Genomic DNA, 22,321 nt, shown 5'->3' on the forward strand with positions numbered 1-22,321 from the left:
GGATATTACCATACATGCCTTAATTTCTTGAATGATGAAGCATCTACCTACCACTCGACCTTCATGAATCATGCATTTTAGGCAACTCAAGTTTAATTATCACATGTTTTAAGTGATGGTTAAGTTCAAATCTTGACAATGTAACCATAAACCATTTCAAACTTGGATAGAAAAAAATATCACCCTTCGCACCCAAACTTGAATACGAGAGTCAAAATTCAACCACATGTAATAATATTATTAATTTATTGATTTTGTTGTGTTCTATGAAACTTCAATCAGACAACAGCATCTTGTTGAGCGTGGAAGCAAAATTGTTTCTCTACCCTATACTATTTCAAATGATATATAAACTTTATCAATTGCATCAATTAGTTCACTTCATCTAGATGATTTTACTTAGCAACCAATACAAATAACATCAGAGTTTATCTTATCATATTATTAATATAAAGGTTTTCAAAGTAATATTATAAATGTGAATAATTTTTAATTGTAAGATAATTTATAATTGGAAAATAATATAAAATTTTCCTACCATAATTTGGGACCCGTTGGGTCAAGTTATGTTGGAATAGAATATAATAATGAAATGAAGATAAAAGCAAGACAAGATAAAAATAAAATAAGTTTTACCCATAACCACCAAAACATCTATTGTGTTATTTTATCTTGTCTTTATCATGGATCAAATAATGATATAAGATTATACATTATAATCAAATGATCATAAAATCACTATTTCATTAAAATTATATATGTATATATTGAAATCCTAACAATCGTAAAAACATATTGTAAAATTATAAAAGAGTTCTATAAGATAATTATAATTATTATTCAGATATTTTATTTAAAAAATATTTGAATAATAATTATTTGATTTCAAATTTATATGCAAAAAATATTATAAAATCAATATATAAGATAAAAGATATTATTTAAAAAGATGCGCTGGACTTTCTTGTTGGTTCCTAACCAAGTAAAAGTGTGTATAACTATCTTATTGGTACTTAACCCAATTATCTTCTCGATATAAAAAGATGCACTGGACCAATATAATATGATAAAATTATCACATATTATATTAATACATCGAATGACTTATAAAACCAAATAAGACAGTTATGCCAGTCAATCATATCCTTAATATATTTCAATGACCTTTTCAAGTTTAGAAGTTTTAATTGTATACTTTTTTAAAACCAATGATCAGTAATATTGCTGTTTTTTTTATAGAACATAAGTATTTTTTATTGAAAATAACTTTATTTTAATCTCTTTTTAAATTAGAACAATTTTATGTCAGATTTCAAGTAATCTACGCATTTAGTGGAGATGTCATTAATGTTAACAAACAAAGTAATAATAATATAAAAACAAAAAATATTTAAAATTTTCGAATTATATATTATTTATCATTATTTGACTATTTGAACTTTTCATTCAAAATTTGCCGCACATAAAAGGTTTGATTGTGCGTCGTTGATTTAGTCTTATTCAAATCACGACTTCATATTTTTCCTAAAGTAAGAAGTTTGTTTACTTTTCAATACCCAGAAAATTTGGGATCAATTGCAAAAATGTTTTCTATTGACCCCCTTTAATTTGATAGAATCACCTTCATGATTGATATTTATGTATTGAATGTCTTGTAATTAGACACTCATCCTAAATCAGTGATATTGATATTTATGAACCCAAAATCGAGAGCGTTCATCTTCCAACATTGGTTCACCCAAAACAGTACACATGCGCAGTCAGTAATCAACAATCTTGTCCTATTTTTCTATTTTGTGGAAAATATATGGTCTACGTATACTCCATTATTTATATACATGTTTTGCACGTTTTACGTGACTCATAAAATTACAACTCAACTTCAGCTAGTTATTATTATACTAGTAATAATCATTATGATTTTGTTGATCTTGATTTGTATAAGTTGGTAGGGTCATGTTGAATGAACTATCTAAAATCTGAAGATTCGAATGGACTGGTGGGATATCTTATCTAATATATGCTGTTATGCACATACACAGTCAAGCACAGAGCCAGGAATATATCGTAAAGGACTCAAATTTCATTCATCAAATATACAATATATATATATATATATTCAAAATATTAATTTTATAATAGTAATTTATCAAAACGTTACAGATATTAATCATTAATTAGTATCGTAAGATGAATTAAAAGTTTTTTAAGATCCAAGATTACAAATATTGCCTTAAAAAAACACAAATATTGATAACTTTACATGTCACAAAATAACTTTCACGAATTATATATTCCTTATTATAAAAGAAATACTAATAAAGTCTTGTAAATGCAATTATTTATAATCATTGAAACAATGAGTGATAAATTGAAAATACTATTAAAAAATAATATTCAAATATTTTGTGTAAAAAAATATATAATTATCTCTATAATATAACTTTAAAAGAAAATAGAATATTCATCTAAAAAGGTGAAAGGACGTCATAATCTTCACAATAATAATTATAAAAGGAGAAGAAAATGCTTAATAAAAGAATAAAAGTTAAGTAACACTAAAATATCAATATCTAATTTCAAAATACAAATAATTAATTTAATATTAATATTATATATATATATATATATATATATATATATATATATATATATATTAAAAAATGTAACTTGTAAAAAATCAAGGGGGCCATTCCGATCCCCCCCCCCGACCCACTACAACATCCCTCCGTCCTAGGAACTTCATAATGAGTAGAATTAAAAAAAAAAATACTACTAATGAATAAATATATTTTAGTAAAAAATTATGATGAAATTATATTAAGGATCATAATAAAATACACTGATAATATTTTCATATATACTTTTGGATCCAACATGTTATTTTCTTCAAAATATTTCAAATTTTAATTTATTTTTTTATTATAAAAAGTTAATATAAGTTTAGTTTTTATATCTATCAAAAGTGATATAATTTTGGTCTCAAATGCTAACAACATGTTTTTCTTCTTAAAATTAAAATCAATAGTATTTTCAAATAATTTGGAGATACTATCTTTTTATTTTTAATCAGTATTAATACAATAATACTGATTAACATTATTTTAAAAAAAACATTAATGACTCTTCAGTCGCAAATGTGCGACAACAACAATAAAAGGACGTAATTGATGACGATAGCGCTTTCAACAACAGAGACGTGGAGATATTTTTTTTTTGGTGTGAATCAATGTATTCTTTGATAAAAAAATTAAAAACTAATTATCGTGGAAATGAAATTCATTTAAGAACTAATCTCTTCTATTAAATGTTTTTTTATGCACGAGAGATATTGACATAGTACAACACTTAGAATTTGTATATGGTTTTAGTGCCTTATCATAAACTAAAAACACGTAGTTTTATTAACTATATATATAAAAATTAATAATTTTTTCTGGAAAATGAAATTAATATTTTGAGAAAAAAAATATATTTTGTTTTATATATTTTTAAACATTATTAGTATTGAATAACATTAATGACTTAACTGGTGATCGATGATCCTTTCAACACCAAGAATATATATTGAAATATATTTGAAATTTAAATAATCAGTATATGATTTTATTTTATTTATTAGAAACTTAAAAACGTGCTTTTATTAAAATATAAGTATTAAATATGTAGTAAAATTTTCCAGGAACGTCTAAAACTAATATTTCAAATTATTTTGAAAAGTAAAAATATATTTTATCTTATAATTAATCAGTACTTTTAATTAATAAGGGTTGAAGTTTTTTATGTACTAACTGATCATTATAGTTATAGTTAACAATGATTGACCTGAAATAATCCTATTATTATTAGAACAAGATTAAGTGATAAAAAAAAAGTGAAAATATGTGATAAAAAAAAATGATGTCACCAGTGACGAGGATCCTTTCAACAAGAGACATTAGATATACGTGTAACTAAGATAACCATCCAATTGCCTGATAGGACCCAAAAACCAATCAAAGCAGGTTTATATATCCATAGTGATTGTCTAGTTAGAATGAAACACCAACTGGGCTTGTTGAAAAATCCGATTCAGTGGATTTTATTCTTTCCTGTTTTTTATTCATCATCTCAAAGAGCCGTGAGACTTTTGATCTCCCATGTGGGGGCGAAAATCAAACAACAGGTCACTATTATGACCAATTCTGAAGTAGCATACAATACTACTATAACAATATAAACAAATCCTAATTGATGGATTTATTTAAATTGTTTTGCCGGAGAATATCTGGAATTGTATCTGTTGTCAGTAAATCATAACAGAAAATCGTCATTAATTCACATTGGTCCTGGTCTTGCATTCTTGCCTGTAAGATCATGGAAATTTACATTATTTATGTCCTAATAAAGTTTCATTCTTTTATGGGAATGAGGATTTATATATACATGTATGTGGATAAAAGTATGTATGTACGTAGAGGCGGGTGCGGGCTCCATGCATAATTTGCTTCTAAGAAATTTCTTCAATGACTTTGTTCTTTTTATTGTTGACAATTTCTTCGAAGATTTAGCAACTATACAATTTTACTGTATTAACACGATATGTGAGTGTGTAAGAAATTTCTTCAAAGACTTTATCATTTTTTATTGAAAATTTCTTCAAAGACTATAGCAACCAAACAAGGATTGGTCTCGTGAAAAGCATAGGAGGAACATTTTGCTATTGTAGTTTAGTTTAGTAATATTATTTTTGACAAAATATTTGTTTCCCCTCTATTATGTTTGGGGTGGATTTTAGGTTTGAGTTTTAGAAATTTTAAAAATAATAATTAATTTTTAGTTTTAGTTTTAAAAAAAATAAAATTAGGTTTTAAAATATGATTAGTTTCAAAATAAAATCATTTTGAAAGTTTCATATCATATTGAAATTATTTTAAAAGTACTTTTGTGTGGGAGAGTGATGACAATGATAATAGTATCAATGATGAAGACGATAGAGACATTAGTGGTGATAGTGATGCCGATGGTGTCGATGCCAATATTGGTGATAACAGAGATGGTATTGGTGATAGAAGTGGTGACAATGATGGTGGTGTCACGTTGGTAGTGGTGACAGTAACAATGATGGTAGCGGTGTTGGTGTCAGCAGCTAGTGGTGGTGTGATGGTAGTGATGATGGTTGTGACAATATTGATAGTGGTGACGGAGGTGGTATTGATAGTGATGATAATGACTATGTTGGTGACGATGATAGAGGTGATGGCATTGGTGGTAACAAAAAGTGCAATTGTCAAATGGGTGTTCACCCTAAACGGGTCTTAAGGTTTTTGCTTTTAGTTCCTAAATTTTTATTTGATTGATCTTGGTTTTTGAATTATTTTTCTGTTTTGTTTTTAGTCTCTATAGTCTAATTTGTTAACTAATGATGTGATATTTGATTTGTGGAAAAAAAATCTTATAGTTAAGAAACTGCTAAAAATTGTTTACACCATGACCATATTCCTCAGTTTCACCAAGTAGTTTAACTAACTATCTCAACAAGAAGCTTCAAAATAACAACAAAAGCTAAACTGAATAGATAACAATTGCACACAAGCATACGAGTCAAAACAATCATAGTTACAAAGTAAAAATACATTATTGAACCAAAATCCTTTCTTTTTGGTGACTCATGTGAGATAACAAGCCACTGGTTAATGAATTCAAAACTTAAATTTCTCATTAAAACGAATAACACATATTAGATTGGTGGGCCGCCACGGTTAAATGGTGGTGGGGTGGGGAGGTCGCGGTGGGGGAGTGAGCGACCTATCGAACATGGATGTGACAGGCTTGAAAGGGATGAGGACCCGATCGAGGTTGGTGTCGCGGTTCTGCTAGCGGCTGACGAAAGAAGAAAGGAGCTCGTTGCCACCGCTGCTACAGTTGGGCTTGGCGATGACGATGGAGAGGTCGTCGTCGGTGAGGAGGAGTTTGGAGGGTTTGTTTCCTTTGAAGGAAAATGGAAACACGACAAAAACATGAATTTGTTTGAGGAAAAGTTAGTATTTTGAAAGTTAACGTTTTCATTTGGAATTTGGAAGGTATTATATGTTTGAGATTTACTGGTTAGGAATGCAATTACTAGCGGTCTTTAATGGCCAAAAAATTATTAAACACATTTTAAATGACTAGCCAATCAACTTATGTTGCTTTTTAACAGTCAAAAAATAAAAATCACCACTAATATTTTAAAATAATTAGGGGGTGTTTGGTTTGACTGTTTTCTGTTCTCATTTTCATTGGAAATAAAAAATGGTGATAGAAATACGTTTGGTTGGATTTTTGAAAATATTTTCAGTGAAAATATTTTCTCAAACGAACTAAAAACTGAAAACAATAAAATCTCGTTTTCAATTGAAACCAGGAACCTCATTTTGGGTAAAATAAAAATGTGGTGGCAAGGAATGTAATTTTAAGCAAATCTAAAAATATATTTCCTTTTGAAAACATATTTTCAGTATTTTTATTTCTTGAAAACAGAAAACAAGAAGTCAAACCAAACATGTTTTCAGAATTCTAATCTTTTGAAAATGAAAACAGGAAATGAAAACAGAAAATAAAAATGCAAACCAAATACACCCTTAGAAATTCAATGCCACATCATTTAACAAAGAAACTTAACGATAGGAAAAAAAAATAAAATGAAAAAATAATTTGAGGATCAAGACTGGTTAAATAAAAGTTCATGAACTAAAAATCAAAACCTTGAATAATTGAGGGACTAAAAATATATTTTGTCCTATTATTTTTAACCAAAAGGCATGGTCCAATTGATATAACATGAGGTTGAAATGGGCAAGCTTTCCCTTGTAGTAATGAGGACCTAAAATGAACAAAAAGTGTGTTCTTCATCTTGTGTTATCTTTGATTTTTACATAGCTACAAGGCTTTTGAATCTTGCAACTCTCAATTTTGAAATATCTTCAAACTACCATGCAAGGCTGCAATCTGTCACTGGGGGCATTTTGCTACCACTTTCCGAGTATGCTTATCCACTAGATCCTCCCATCCTTTTTCATTCCTTTGTTGTGCCTCATTGCTCTCCATTCCTCACCACTTTGTCAAAAATCCCATCGAAGTGCAAGAAAAGTCATATTAGCCTTTGTTACTGGAATGCCCATTCCAAAACCATATAGTTATTCTTGAGTACATATACACTTCTGGAATACTATTTCGGAATAGAAAAATTCTTTAAAAAAAACTACTATGGAATGAGATTTTTCCTAGCCTATAATAGCTTTTTTGAAAGTATATATGTATTTTGAAATAGCTATTACATAAACACTCCAAGAATAATTTTTCCAAAATAGTATTTTTCTTCTTCTAGAATAACTAATGCGAGAAGCTTCAAACTCAAAACTCAAACTATAATTCCCTCCTTCATATACTCTTCTTACTCAAACCGTTTCTCATGGTGATGATTTAGATATGTGATTTCCTTTCTAGGTGTCTCACGGTGGTGGTGTGCGGTGTGCTGGTGTGGCACAATTGTGTTGTTTTGATTTGCGATTTTTTGTGACGATGGGTCGTTTGTGGGGCGATGGGATCAGAGTTTGAAGTTGGTGTAGTGGTGGGTGACAACATTACTAGAGGATGTTGGAGGGGAGGGTGAAGGGCGACATAGAGCAAGTGGAGGGTTGACGTGTGATACTAGAGGAGGAAGATAGAAGAAAAAATTGGACATTTTTGTTCATTCAACTTTCTTTTGGAGGTACATGATTAACTGCCTAGCTATAATAGTTATATTTCTTTATTTAAGGATTCTCAAAATTATACTTAGATAATTTGTTGGTTTGTTTGTTTTTTGACACACAATTACAAGCAACTTGAGTGGATGATTGATAGGGATAAGACTAGAGAGACTCAAATAGATATTTTTAATAATAGAGGAGTTAGGTATTATCTTTTATTTTATATTATTTTTATTTTATATTTTTTAAAGTTAGATGGGGACACTGGTATGATTATTATTCTGTATAAGTTATTTTGAGAGCTTAAAAAAAGTACAGGAAGCAACATTGAAGGTGTAGAAAGCCAATAAAAAATTTCATACAAGCAACTACATAATCTGAAAAGGCCCATATTTTATTCATATACCAAATACAATAAGCCCAATAAGTTAAATTGAGTGAAGACCAACACTCCATGATTTGCTAATTGCACCACCATGATTTTTAAAATCCCAAAATTGCCTTTACCTCCATAACAGTGCACATTCCCTTTGTACGTCCTTTCCGTCATTGATGGTTCCTTCTCTCTCCGTCGGTTTCCCAAAACCTTAACAAAGGTCTTAACCTCCATCTCAAATCCAACACTCTTCATCTTCCACTGTCACATTCACCACCCCTTTGTGCAAGTCACATCCCAACAACAAGAATATCTCACTTGGGTTGGGAGCAAGAGCCAACCCCATACCTAAAAGAGTGTGATTTTGTGTACATGGAAGACAAATTCTTAGTGTTTGAACTTAAAAACACGACATTGGACACATACAGTGACTTATTGTTGTAAAATATCTGGTGGATCATGTATTTGGCATTAGACATGTTAAGAAGTGGGAAGCCATCATGCCACAAGATGGGACAAAACTATATATAGTACCACACAAAGGATTCTTGTATCCCTTCAACGTAGAAAGGATAACTTATAGTTTGATTATTGTCGCATATTTAGGTTCACAAGCTTCAAGCTTTTGGTTCATGGGACCATTGGAGTTTTGTGACAAAAGGACCTCAAAGTATATAATCAATAATAAATGGGTGAGAAAGCACCAAATGTATTGTTGGTCACCATTACAGATTGATTAATTCAAAATAGGAGTATTTTCATCAATTTTGGAATAGGTAATCCAGAATATAAATTTTATAATCCAAAAAGAGCAATCTAGAACATAAAAAGTTATATTATGGATTACCTAATATGGAATTGATAAAAAATACTCCATATTAGATAATTCATAACAAAATTTTGAATATTTATGGCATTTGGGATCACCCAATATAGAATGCAGCTATCACAAATAGGGATAACGGGATCTGGAAAAATTACCTTACAGATTACCTAATCTGTAACATCAACAAAGGAGGCTGTAGGGTAGTTTCAAGATATTGTAAAATTTTCAAAATTATAGGAGGTGCAGGAAGTATTTTGTGGGATGCAAGAAGCAATTGCCTTAAGAAATAACAATTACCAACAATAATAAGAGTAAGCCCAGTCATCATCATGCCGTGGGAATTCACAAAAAAAAAAACTGTGGGTTAAAACTTAAAACGAAACGTTTTAGAAGGTTGTATTTGTGAAGTATAAACCCATATTTTCACACGCCCAAAACCCTCGCGCTCTCCATTCGCATCTGAACTCTCAGTCGCTTCTCGAACCCTACTTTCTTCCGCGGTCGCTCTCTCTCTTTTTTCTCGGTTTTTTTTTTTTTTTTTTTGCTTATTTTAACTACTTCATGCATTTCAATTCTCGTTGTTCTCTTCGTTCGCAAAGTTCCTTTCCATTGCGCAGTGCATCAATTTCGCATTTCAAATCGTGTGTGTTTTCTTCCATTTCTCACCTTCGCATAAATCCATTCTCCTCTCTGTTGTCCGAGCCAAACTCCGATTGTTTCTTTTTTTGTTAGGATGATGTGCATGAATACTTGGACGTTAATTTTACTTAGATTTATGAACGCGTTAGTTAATAGAACTAAAAATTGCATTTGCAGTGCTTAACCTAGGGCCAACCTTAACTGATTAAGGTTTTATTCAGTTCTTTTGGTAGATTTGTGTTATATTGTAGCTTGATGGTAGATTGTGATATAGGAAAAATCACTCTTTTTATAGGTAGCTTTAATAAGTGTAAACTGAGTGGATATATATTATGAGAGGAGTGGTTTATTGTGAAAGGTGAAAGGAACAAACAATGAAATCAGGCCCTATATATGTATAGGGAAGTGCCTCCTTAGGGTGAGGGGGGCTCTGCCTCCATTTTTTTATGCGCTTTTGTTAATATTATTTTCAAATTGGCCTGCCTTCCCTTAGTATAGAATGTAGATGTAGATACTTTTTCTTTGATTGATTATTGACAGGATATGTTTCTCTATTCAGGTGATTGCATTTGAATTCCTGTAATGGCGGTAAGTTACTAGCTACTAAATTTGTTATTTTTCTTTCCTTACTCGTTTTTTTCCCTTCAGCTGAGGATTTCTTTTGTGGTGAATGCTGTAGATTGATAATATTTTTAAAAATGAAGCTAGTGAAGAAAAAGGAGAGCGTGCCAGAATGGTGAGCTTGTAATGATTTTATGTTTTGTTTTGGTTTGTTAAGATTGATATACTACTTCTGATATGTACCAGAAAATATTAGCATGTGCTGTTCCTTTTGAGTAAGGGGAAAGTTGGTTAACTCTATCTCCGTGTGTATTATGATTTGGTCTTGTGCAGGCTTCTTTTGTTGGAGCCATGGCTATTGCTGACTTAGTGAAGACAACCTTGGGGCCAAAGGGAATGGTAAAATCTCCTCTTCACTCATTATATGTGGTGGTAATAAATGATTTTATTTTCTACTCATAACTAATTTATATATCTTGGATTTGATAACTGCAGGATAAAATTTTGCAGTCAACAGGTAGAGGACGTGAAGTTACTGTCACGAATGATGGCGCTACAATCTTGAAGTCCCTCCATATTGATAACCCAGCTGCTAAAGTCCTTGTTGGTATCCTTGTAATTTTTTTATTGTTGTGGTGAAAGCAGCTTATAATTTGTTGGATCTTGGAAAGAGCTATGTGAAATGCTTGCTCATGCTATTAATAGGGTTTGAAAGTTACTAAATTAATAATTTTTAACCGTGGAAAACTCAATGCAATGATTACAAAGCAAAAAGTCTAGGTTTTGAATTTTCTAAAGTACATGTCAAAGTCCTGGTTCCATTCCATAACAAACTAAAACAAAGTGATGTCTGTCTGGAGCAAAAACTAAAATATACGTTAGAATTTTAGATAGATGCATTTATATTCTATCTGAATCCACAAAAAGAGATACAAAAGTTCTTTGTTGCAGTTCATCACTGAATGGAACTCACCAATGTGATGCAGCATAAGTGAAGAAAAGCAGAAAAGGCTCTTCTAAATCCTCAAAATAGTAACTCCAGAACTTCTTCTGCATGAGAATCATATAAGTAGTGGCCTTGGAACATCCTTAAGTATAGGAGAGTGGCTTATCAAAAATGACTTTGGATCATGCCTCCAACTGGGGGATATTCCAATCTTGTGTTCAGCTAGATCCAAGAAGATGTAGCTTCACTATCATTTCAAGAAGAATTTGAATTCTGCTTACTCATTAGACATTGCTGGTAGTCCAAAATGAAAATACCAATGTTGTTAAATGGCGGCGCCACTGCTGCAATGGCTGAATTGTGTGGTAGAATTGTTGCCAACCACCACGGGCAATTCGTGAAGGGAGGCCCACTATGGTGGCACCATAGGCTGCAATGGCATGTTATATGGTGGAATTTTGGCCTTCTGCCTTCCACTTGCTGCCATTGATAACACTGGAAACACAGTTTAAAAATAGACATTCACAACTTTCCAACCATGCCTCTGTTTAAGCTGGTCTTGAAAAGTAACATACAAGTTCAATGTGAAAACTGGCCTCTCTGACTTCCTGAATCCCCGTTAATCTTGGATTTGGCAGAAGTTTTTGAATAATTTAGCCGGTGGTAATGTTATATGCTACATGTTTATCTTTGAGGTGACCAGCAATTTGTAACTTGCAATTGCATAATAGCCATCCAGAAAAGTGAGTGTTGGTGCATCCAAGGTTGTCAAACTCTAGATGTAAACTTGTGGAGCTTCCGTAGACTTATCTCTATGAGTTGACTTTTAAACTCTTTGTAAAGTTGGAAGAGTTTACATAATGTGAAAACAATATTAAAAAAAACCTATTGTTGACATATGCTCAACAAAATATTTACACAAAAATAATTTAACATTTAAACTTCATAATAAAGCAAATTAACAAACTAAAATAATAAAGTCAGGTAGTACATTAGTACTAAATAAGATCAAAGTAACATAAATGACCAAATCATATATAAATTCATAAATACATAAGTTACTAAAGTGAAAACATTTAAATAAAAAGCTAATTTCTTCAAATCCATATGAGCCTTGGTAAAATACTTTTATTGGGGTGAATGGGGGGCAAAAACTACATTTGTATCCAAATTCGCTTCATCATTCGAGAGTTTATGTGAGTTTACACTAATTTAGCAGAGTTTACCCAGAAAAATCTGATGTTGAGTTAACTTGTTTTATTTACCTAAAATCGTAAAATTGTAAGAGTCTTGGTGTTAACTTGAGAGTTTGACAAGCATGGACACATCGGTAATGTTTCTGGCTTTTGACTTATATAGTTCACAGGTTCAAATCTTGGAAACAACCTCTCTACTTGTGGGTTTTGGGTGGGGGTAAGGTTGTGTATATACCTGATCCAGACCACACTAGGTGGGAGCCTCGCGTACTTGGTCACCGTTTATAATACCTGTCCTGTTATTAATTAGAGCATTGATGTGGATCTTTCTTTGCATGTTTAAATCATAAGATAATCATCCTTAATGTAAGTTAGACATATCAAAAGTTCAAGATGATGAAGTTGGGGATGGAACTACCTCAGTTGTTGTGTTGGCTGGTGAACTTTTAAGGGAGGCAGAAAAGCTGGTTGCAACCAAGATTCATCCGATGACAATAATATCAGGTTCATTTCTTTGTTTTTCAAATGGTCCAACTGCTCTTATGATGCAAATTTTGTTGGTGTTTTCTTATTGATAAATTTTCTAACTGCAACTTTATTGATTCACATTGTGAGTACGAGGCAATTTACCCATTAAGTAATTATACCGGACAAGAAAGCAACACGCCCTTATTGGGCATCATGCATTTCTAATTTGCATTTTAAATAGCATGTCTTCCTTTTATGTCTAGCATCTTTGAATGTTCCTTTGAAGCTAGTGAATGTTAAACCTACTGTGTTAAAATTTTAATCCTTCCGGCTTTCTAATTAATGGTTGGGATTGAGAGGTAGTAATAAAAGTAATCAATGAAATAATGTCCATTTTCAATCTTTTGTTTTCTTTCCAACTTCCAGTGTTGCCTCATCTATACTTCCTTTTTTTCCGCATTGTTTTTAGGTTTTCGAATGGCAGCAGAGTGTGCTCGTAATGCTTTGTTGGAGAAGGTTGTGGACAATAAAGCAGATTCTGGTATTGTTGTTTCATCCCCCTTTGGATAGGAATATTTCAGGGTTGTATCATTGTCTCTGTAACCTTTTAATTCATTGTTATTACTATTATTTAATACATTAATTTACTTTAATGTCCAGAGAAATTCAGGTCAGACTTATTGAACATTGCAATGACTACTTTGAGCTCCAAGATTCTCTCACAGGACAAGGAGCATTTTGCAAAATTAGCTGTGGATGCTGTAATGAGACTAAAGGTGAACTGTGCCTATCCTACTGAATGCCAGTTTTCAATCTTGGTAGATTTTGTTAGTAGTGTTTGTGCTGTTTGCCAAGTTTTCGCCTTCAAATACTAGATTCAATCTTGATCTATATATTTTTCTTCATACTTGACTGAAAACTTACTTAAAAGTATGTTATTAGGAAGTTAGATTACAAAAAACTTGTGTATGAATAGGATTCGACAGTTTTATAATAATTTTTTACAGTATGAATGTGGCTATTCAAATTTCTTCCACTTCATAAATAACAATGAACTAAGTGTTTTAAGATGATTTCATAATAGTGAGTTTGGAATACTTTGTGAAGACTCAGAAATAATTGGTTGAACTTGGTAATTTTTTTCTGGATTATGGCAGTTTTCATTTGGAGAAGATATTTTTTTCCTTTTTTAAATGATCTAAAGTAGGAAGTGCTCTTTAGTTGACTTGTTAACTTGTAATATAGTTATTCAATTTTTTTATTCTGCAGACTATGCAAACAGATGTGATTATTCCTCAAAGGATTTTTTTATTAGTTTGAGCTATATTGTGATTAAGTTAACTATGTCTTTTCATGTTTTCATTTCTTGTATCTAGCTTTTTAATGATGTGTTTCAAATGCAGGGAAGCACCAATTTAGAATCTATCCAGATTATAAAGAAACCTGGAGGCTCATTAATGGATTCATTCTTAGATGAAGGGTAATATTGCTTAAAGTTAGATTATTTTGAAGTTTGCAAATAGGAATGCTTCATCCTGTTTATTGAATCCTGGTGTATCTTTTTCATATTGAGTTGCACAGGCAGTTTTCAAGCCATTTAAATAAAGTCAAATGCTTATAAAAATTATAAACTTCTACACTTACCTGCATAATGAATAATTTTGCATTAGTAATCTTGTTATTTATTTTCCAAGCATTGCTTATCCTTGCATTACTCTGGGTAAAAAGTAAGCTCTGTCTGTTTTAAATTTGTTTTGGTCAGATTCATTCTTGACAAGAAAATTGGTATTGGACAACCCAAACGTATAGAGAATGCAAAGATACTGGTGGCAAACACTGCCATGGACACAGACAAAGTGAAGATATATGGTGCACGTGTTCGTGTTGATTCTATGGCTAGAGTTGCTCAGATTGAAACAGCTGAGAAAGAGAAAATGAGAGAAAAGGTGCAGAAGATAATAGGTCATGGTATCAACTGTTTTGTTAACAGACAGTTGATTTACAATTTTCCAGAGGAGCTCTTTGCTGATGCAGGAATATTGGCTATTGAGCATGCTGATTTTGATGGTATTGAGCGTCTGGCTTTGGTAACTGGTGGTGAAATTGCGTCAACCTTTGACAATCCTGAGTCTGTTAAGCTTGGGCATTGCGACCTTATTGAGGAGATTATGATTGGCGAGGATAAACTGATTCATTTTTCTGGTGTTGCTATGGGGCAGGCATGTACAATAGTTTTGAGAGGTGCTAGGTACTTGTTGCTCTTTTATTATTTAAAACCCCTTTCAAGTGTTCTTTTACATAGTCAGGCATTTTATTGTTGATAACATATTATATCAAATCTTTTTGTCAGCTGAAGTTTTAATATTTTGGCAGTAGGATTTTTTTTAATCTTTTGTTCCATTCAAGTATAATCACTATCTATTCATGGTGGATTATATTACTTCCGTTTTTGCTGTTTCCATGCTGATTTATTGAAGTTTCACATCCAGAATCCCGTATATATTTCCTTTCAGAATATTGGATATGCATATTGAGCCCAATGATTTAACTTCTGAGTGCTAGAATTTTGAATGCTACTTGCTTTTATGCATGTCTTCATGACTTCATGTGTGCTCATAGCATCATACTGAGTTAGTTTATGCCTTTTATTCTTTATTTAGTCCTGTCCAGTTTTGATTTTTTCAATCGATGCACTGTGAGCTGGACATGTGTTGGAGTGTTTTCTATGCATGAATAGACATCTTTTTTTTTTTTCAACAAACTTGAATGAATGTTTTTTTCATTTGCACTCTAAGTATGATATGTCTACTTTTGTTGCAGCCACCATGTTCTTGATGAGGCTGAGAGGTCATTGCATGATGCCTTGTGTGTGCTATCTCAGACTGTCAATGACAGCAGGGTGTTGCTTGGAGGTGGGTGGCCTGAGATGGTGATGGCAAAAGAAGTTGATGCATTGGCTAAGAAAACTCCTGGAAAGAAGTCTCTTGCTATTGAGGCATTCTCCCGTGCACTCTTGGCTATTCCAACAATCATTGCTGATAATGCTGGTTTGGACAGTGCTGAGTTGATTTCTCAGCTCCGTGCAGAGCATCAGAAGGAGGGCTGTACTGCTGGAATTGATGTTATTTCTGGCTCTGTAAGTATTGAAACTAGTATTGGTTGAATTTATTTGAGTTAGCATCATTTTTGAATTGCCACATCTGGATTCTGGATGTATGATATTGCCACATTTCTTTTTACTCTTGGGTTGGTTGTACAAGGTGCACTCACAGGAATATCTTCATATGTTTTTTGATTTAATTTGTAATGTTTTATTGTTGTCTTTATGTAGGTAGCTGATCTTTTTTTGATTTCCCCATTAACTGGTTATACTGATTTTTTGGTATATAGCTTGAAGTGTCTCATCTAAATTTCCAATATATATCTGTCTGTTGTTTACATCCCTGGTGGACATGTTCATCTTGGTTACGTGCCTAATGCTGGATTACTTAGGATCTATACCTTTAATTAACTAGAGTGTGATAGGTGACGGATGCTGTCTTGCCTTGGGTTATGTAGTATTTATATCCAACTTTGCTATACATACTTAACCTTAGGCATTACTTACGTTGTGTAATGCATAACATAGTCTTTGGTGTGGTACCACTGGTACCGTTATATAATACTATACATATTTTTTGCTGATAAAAAAAAAACTAGTGTGTCTGTAACTGATTAGTAAGAGCAGGATTTTACCTTGGTTTATGTTAGTCTTAGAAAAGTATCCTGTGCTCTCTATTTTCTGTCTGGCTAACCTACTTTGGCCTGTGCTGTATTTCTGGAAGGTTGGAGACATGGCTGAACGGGGGATATGCGAAGCATTCAAAGTCAAGCAAGCTGTATTGCTATCTTCAACAGAGGCAGCTGAGATGATCCTTAGAGTTGATGAAATCATCACGTGTGCTCCGAGGAGGAGAGAAGACCGAATGTAAAATATCCTGAGGGTCCAACTTTGGATGATTGGGGTGCCAGCATTTTTTGGCGTAATATGAGTGCTGTGATATTTTGATATGGTGGTTGTAATTGGAAGAAACTTGGTTGTAATGCTAAAAATTTGTTAGGTAAATTTTGATTTGTTTTGGAACCCAGTCGCACGCCAGTGGATTGGGGTGGGTGGCGGAGAAATTTTACTTAGAACCATTTGTTCCTGCCCTGCAATTAGAGTTAATTATGTCTACTTGAATTTAAAGACATTATCTTTTACTTCATTCTTGAATGAAGATATCTTTCGAGATTTTTCGTTAATTTGCGTCTTTAAAGATTCTTTCATTCTTTAACAAATAATTTAGAAACTGTACTCATCCGGTCTGTGATCTTGATTTTTCTATTTTCTAAAATTTATAATTTTGATTCTCCTATCTTAGAATAGTCATTTATTTATTATATATTTTTTAGTTCTTTTTTTTAGGTGACTGTGAAGATATTAATACGTACTATGACGTAGAGTATATAAATTATGTCGTATTATTACATTTGGATTATATTAAGTTAATTTTTTTTACTGATTTTTGAATTTGATTGAAAGAATAGAATTGTGGATTTTATAAAACTGGAGTGTAAGTCTTTATTTTAAAATAATGGAATTTAAAAAATAAGATTAAATATCTTTATTTTAAAATAAAAAAATATTTTAAAAAATAAGGAAAAAAATTATATTTAACCCTAATGATTTGATACTCTATCGAACCTTTCTAGGATGACCGTAAGTTTTGGTTTTTTAATTTTAAAATATAACGTTAGGTTTTACCCAATTTTAAAACACCTTTCCTTTAAGTTTCAAAAACGGTAATTTTGACTTTTTGTTTTTTTAATTTCCTGATTTGCCTCACCTTATCTCCTGAATACGATCCATGGTGCAAAGAATAACTTGGTGTCCGGCGGTGGCAATGTATTTGCCGCCTATGTTTGGTGGCGGCGTAGAGAGTAGGTATGTTCAGTTGTGGTTGAGTCATGTACGTATGTACATACTAGTTGGAGATAAGCTTTTTAAGTCGCAAATGAAATACTCTAAATCACAACAAATATGTTTTTGCTTAACGCTGAAAGTTATTGCAAATCACTTAATTGCATTTTGTTTGGGTGAGATTACTGCTTGCTGGTGTTTTCATGGTCGTCTGCTATTCATTTCATCACCGAGGAACAAGAAACCATCGGTCAAACTTTAGCATCAACTCCACTTTTGATTGTAATTTTATATATTTACAAGAAATTAACAAATACACAACATCTTGATGAAATTTCATCAAGCCATGTACTAAAAAATTTATTTATGCTACAATTCAGGTTTTTAAAATTCTACAAATAGTTAATATGTTAGTTAAATTACCCCATAGAAGACTGAATTTAACTCGCAAGATAAAATACTAAAAACAACCAAATTTTATAGGAATGGAGGGGTAGATTCTAATTAATTGGTCTCTCAATTCCTGAAATTTGGTTGGTATAATATTTTATTTCCTTCAAAACTTTGGTTGTTTTACAATACCAAATGTAACTGTATTTTTTTTTTCAATTATACCTTTACATATAGTAAAATAATTAAAAGGAATAATTAATAACTTTGATTTTCACAAGATATTTATAATGGAATATCAATACTATTTCTTAGTGATATTTTTATTGAAAAAGAATACTATTTCATCAAAAGGCTGTATATTACCGGTGCAACGGGATTCTTAGCAAAACGTACGTCTTCTTCTATCTCTCACTCTTATATTTTCAGTAAGGGAGGATTAATTAGTTCGATATCATTATGTTGTTCTAGCTGTTCTTATTAATGCAGTTTTCGTGGAGAAGATATTAAGGGTTCAACCAAATATCAAAAAGTTATACCTTCTTTTAAGATCATCAAATCCTCATATAACTACCCAACGCTTGCACGATGAGGTACGGAATTTCTCTGTAACTATTTAACAGTAGTACCTTGAAGTTACATTGAGTCTTAGTAATTAGGAAAAGTTATTAGGATCACCATACTTCTATTGTTCCAACCATTCCTTAATAGACAAAAAAGAATTAAAAAAACTTGATTTCAATTATAAATTTTTTTATGTAATCTTCCTTCTCGTTTCAATTATAAGTAAAATAAGACATATTTTAGGCTTATGAAAAAATTAGTTATCTTTGTTAAAAGTGAGTCCTAATTACAAAATGGATATTTTTTTTAAATTATCATTCATTAAAATTTGATATTAAGCATAAAAAAGTCTTTAAACTTATTAAATAAAGAATATTTTGAAAACAATTTCATTAAATAAAACATAAATAATTAAGATTTATTTATATTTTAAAAAAACTTTTATTGTTTACAGTGGAATCCGAAGAAAACATGTCTTATGTAAAGATTGTCAAAGATTATATATAGTGGTAGTCATAGGCTGTAATAATTTCTTCTTTATTATCTTCGCACGATATATACAGAAATATACATATATTAGGTTATTGGGAAGGACTTGTTCAAGTTGCTAAGAGAAATGTGGCGTGCAGATTTTGGTTCCTTCATATCCGAGAAAGTGTTGGCCATTGTTGGCGATGTTTTTTTTGATTTATTTTGAAATGTTTATTGAATTATAATTTTTTCTTATGATTATAAATATAATATTATTGTGTTTGACATACCAATTGATGTTCTTATACGAATGAGTTAATAAACTTGAGTGCTCTTAATGTTTTTGTATTTTTCATCTATGATTTTGATTCAATGATTTTAATATGATTATGTATGATTGTTTGAGGGATTTTACTTCCCATGTTGTGGGAAACATTTTGTATAAATTATTATATTGATATTATAAAATTGTGATTTAAATTGTGAGTAAGTGACAAATTGAACCTATAATGAAGGGTGAAGTACATGTGTATTGATATGTGTGTATTGAGTTGTGAGTTATAAAGTGTACAATCACACAAGGTTGATTGTTTGAAGGGTCATCTTGCTTGCTTGCCATATTGACATGCTTCACAGCTTGGTAATTTAGAATCTAAGTGAGGTAAGCCATGAATCAACTCCTTTCATTGCATGTTCAGCACAGCTGAATGATGAAAATGGCCTAACCTTTTGTGCCAAGCCTCTGTACTGTTTACAGTAGCTGGATAGGCTGCTTGCTTCTCCTTCAGTGGGTCAAGTGAGAAACTTTTGCCTCTCATTTTGATACTGAAAATTTTCTTGTTATTGACATCTTTAATCAAACAGTGTTTATTTTCAAAGATGACTTTAAACCCCTTCTCAACCAATTGTCCCACACTTAGCAAGTTTTGATCAATCTCAGGTACATACAAAACATCATAAATTAATTTTGTACCTGTGCAACTTTCAATGGCTACAGTTCCCTTTCCTTCAACAGTGATAAGATCACCATTTCCGATTCTAAATTTTGATACCTATGATCTGTTCAACTCTCTAAAAAGCTCTTGATCGTGGGTCATGTGGTTGGTACAACCACTATCCACTAGCCAACATTCAGTTGAGCTACTGCTTGTAAAACAAGTTGCTACAAACAATTGTTGTTCCTCTTGTTGATCTGCAACTTGAGCCTCATTCTTTTGTTGAAGATTGCTTTTGCAAATTCTCACATGATGCCCCAACTTGTTGCACTTTTCACACTTAACATCGGGTCTTCTCCAACATTTGAAAGAAGGATTACCCATTTTGTCACAGTGCTTGCAAGGAGGAAATCCTCTGTTGTTGTCTCCACTTTTGTTGCTAGTGTTAGCCACTGCTTCTTGTGTGTTGAAATTCTTCTTCTTGTATTTCTTCCACTTGTTTTTCTCTCCTTGGTTAATTTGCAATTTAGCTTGGAATGCTCCTTCCACAGAATCATCAGCCCTCATTCTTCTTCTTTGCTTTTGAGCTTGCAATGCATTTACAAGTTCTGCCAAGGTAAGTTTTGACAGATCCTTAGTATTCTCCAAGGCTGTAATAGTAGCCTCAAATCTTTCAGGGATAGTCACCAGTATTTTTTCAACTATTCTTGAATAAGAAAATTCAGAACCAAGAAATCTTACTTTGTTGGCAATGCTAAGAAGTTTGTTAGCATACTCTTTAATTGTTTCAGACTCCTTCATTTTCTGCATCTCAAATTCTCTAACCAGATTCAGGGCTTGCATTCCTTTAATCTTTTCATCTCCTTCGTATTCATTCTTGAGGAAACTCCAGATTTCATATGCTGATTTGATGGTCATTATTCTAATGAAAATTTCTTTTGAGACAACAGCAAATAAAGAAGCTCTTGCCTTTGACTTTCTTGCTTTCCTCTCCTTTTGATTTTTTATCTCAACCATTGTTGGATTGGTTGGTAAAGGAAGAACTTCGTAGTCTTCCTCAACAGCTTCCCAAAGATCATTTGCCTCCAGATGTGCCTCTATTCTTGCTGCCCAGATTTGATAATTATCACCATCAAACAGAGGTGGTGCTAGTGCTGTGTATGATCTTTCAGAATCCATCAATTTGATGAATTGAAGCAAGGTGTTTTGACTTTTTGTGGTGGGTTTCACTCGGTTCACTCACAGGTCCCACTTAAGAAGAAGACTCTTGATACCAATTTGTTGGAAAAAAACTTAACTCACAGAATGAAGGGAAATGAATACACATATTTTATTGAATAATAATATGTTTAAATAGAGATTTTTTGCAACTGAAAGAAATTATAAAAACAATAACTGACTTCCAAAACAATAACCACTAACATAATAGCTATGGTAACTGAAAGGAATCATAAAAACAATTGTAACTGAAAATAAACAGTCCTAAACACTCATTATAGGCAATTGCTGATACACCCGTTCAACACATTGCTTGTCTAGCATAAGGAAGCAACACAAGGGAAGCTGTTGGAGAACAATTAACTGGTGATAAAGAAGCAAATTTCAGGATAGTTTGCGATACAGAATTATAAAAGGGAGCATATTAGTAATAATAAGAGACAGTGCAAATAGAAACTCTCCTTTTATTTTAAAGGTGTTCAAAATTAAATTTGTTGTTGTGAACGACTTAACCAATCAAAACATACTAAAACTTATCAGATTGAAAATTGAAAAAATCACATTTTTATGCTGTTTGATTCATTTTTTGTGTGTGTTCGTGAAAATGAAATTGAACCACACTTTATACTTAAATAGATTTTACTTGATAATTGCTTAATATTTTTTGTAGTTTTATGTTAATTTTTAATATAATTATAGTATGTGATTTATAATACACTTCTTTTTATCGAAAGTTTGTAATATATTATTTTTGTTGTAGTAATTAATAGTAAATGATAATTCATAACATTCTATTTTCCCTGTAATCAAAGTATACATATTACTTTTAGTTTTCGATGTTAAAAAATGATGTATTAATATTGTTAAAAAAGTATTAAATATTAAGTGATACTTAAATTATTTTTATATTATTAAGAGTTGTTAATATTAAAGAATAATGCTAAATAGAAGTAAAAAAAACTATTTTTCAACTAATATATTTTAACAATTTTTTTTCAAAAAAATAAAATAATAATATAGCATAATAATTATGTAAATTATTTATTAAATTTAACATTTTATATTTTGTTGGAATGA

At 31.5% G+C, this 22,321-nt stretch overlaps 2 protein-coding genes across 2 annotated transcripts; one reads left to right on the forward strand and one right to left on the reverse strand.

Annotated features, from left to right (window-relative positions):
* The first annotated feature begins 9,315 nt into the window (after positions 1-9,315).
* LOC100797805 (T-complex protein 1 subunit beta) lies at positions 9,316-17,008 on the forward strand. The gene is made up of 12 exons (XM_003539768.5): positions 9,316-9,414; positions 10,113-10,141; positions 10,233-10,289; positions 10,448-10,513; positions 10,610-10,721; positions 12,632-12,760; positions 13,194-13,265; positions 13,385-13,500; positions 14,128-14,204; positions 14,487-14,972; positions 15,545-15,860; positions 16,549-17,008. Exons 2-12 carry the CDS (start codon positions 10,136-10,138, stop codon positions 16,693-16,695), a joined length of 1,584 nt encoding a protein of 527 aa, XP_003539816.1. The 5' UTR covers positions 9,316-9,414; positions 10,113-10,135; the 3' UTR covers positions 16,696-17,008.
* Positions 17,009-20,143: 3,135 nt separating this feature from the next.
* Positions 20,144-21,205, reverse strand: LOC102669974 (uncharacterized). Its single transcript, XM_006592969.1, has one exon. The coding sequence runs from the start codon at positions 21,203-21,205 to the stop codon at positions 20,144-20,146; it is 1,062 nt and encodes a 353-aa protein (XP_006593032.1).
* Between the last annotated feature and the right edge of the window lie 1,116 nt (positions 21,206-22,321).

This window comes from Glycine max, chromosome 12 (assembly GCF_000004515.6).
Source record: "Glycine max cultivar Williams 82 chromosome 12, Glycine_max_v4.0, whole genome shotgun sequence".
NCBI lineage: Eukaryota > Viridiplantae > Streptophyta > Magnoliopsida > Fabales > Fabaceae > Glycine > Glycine max.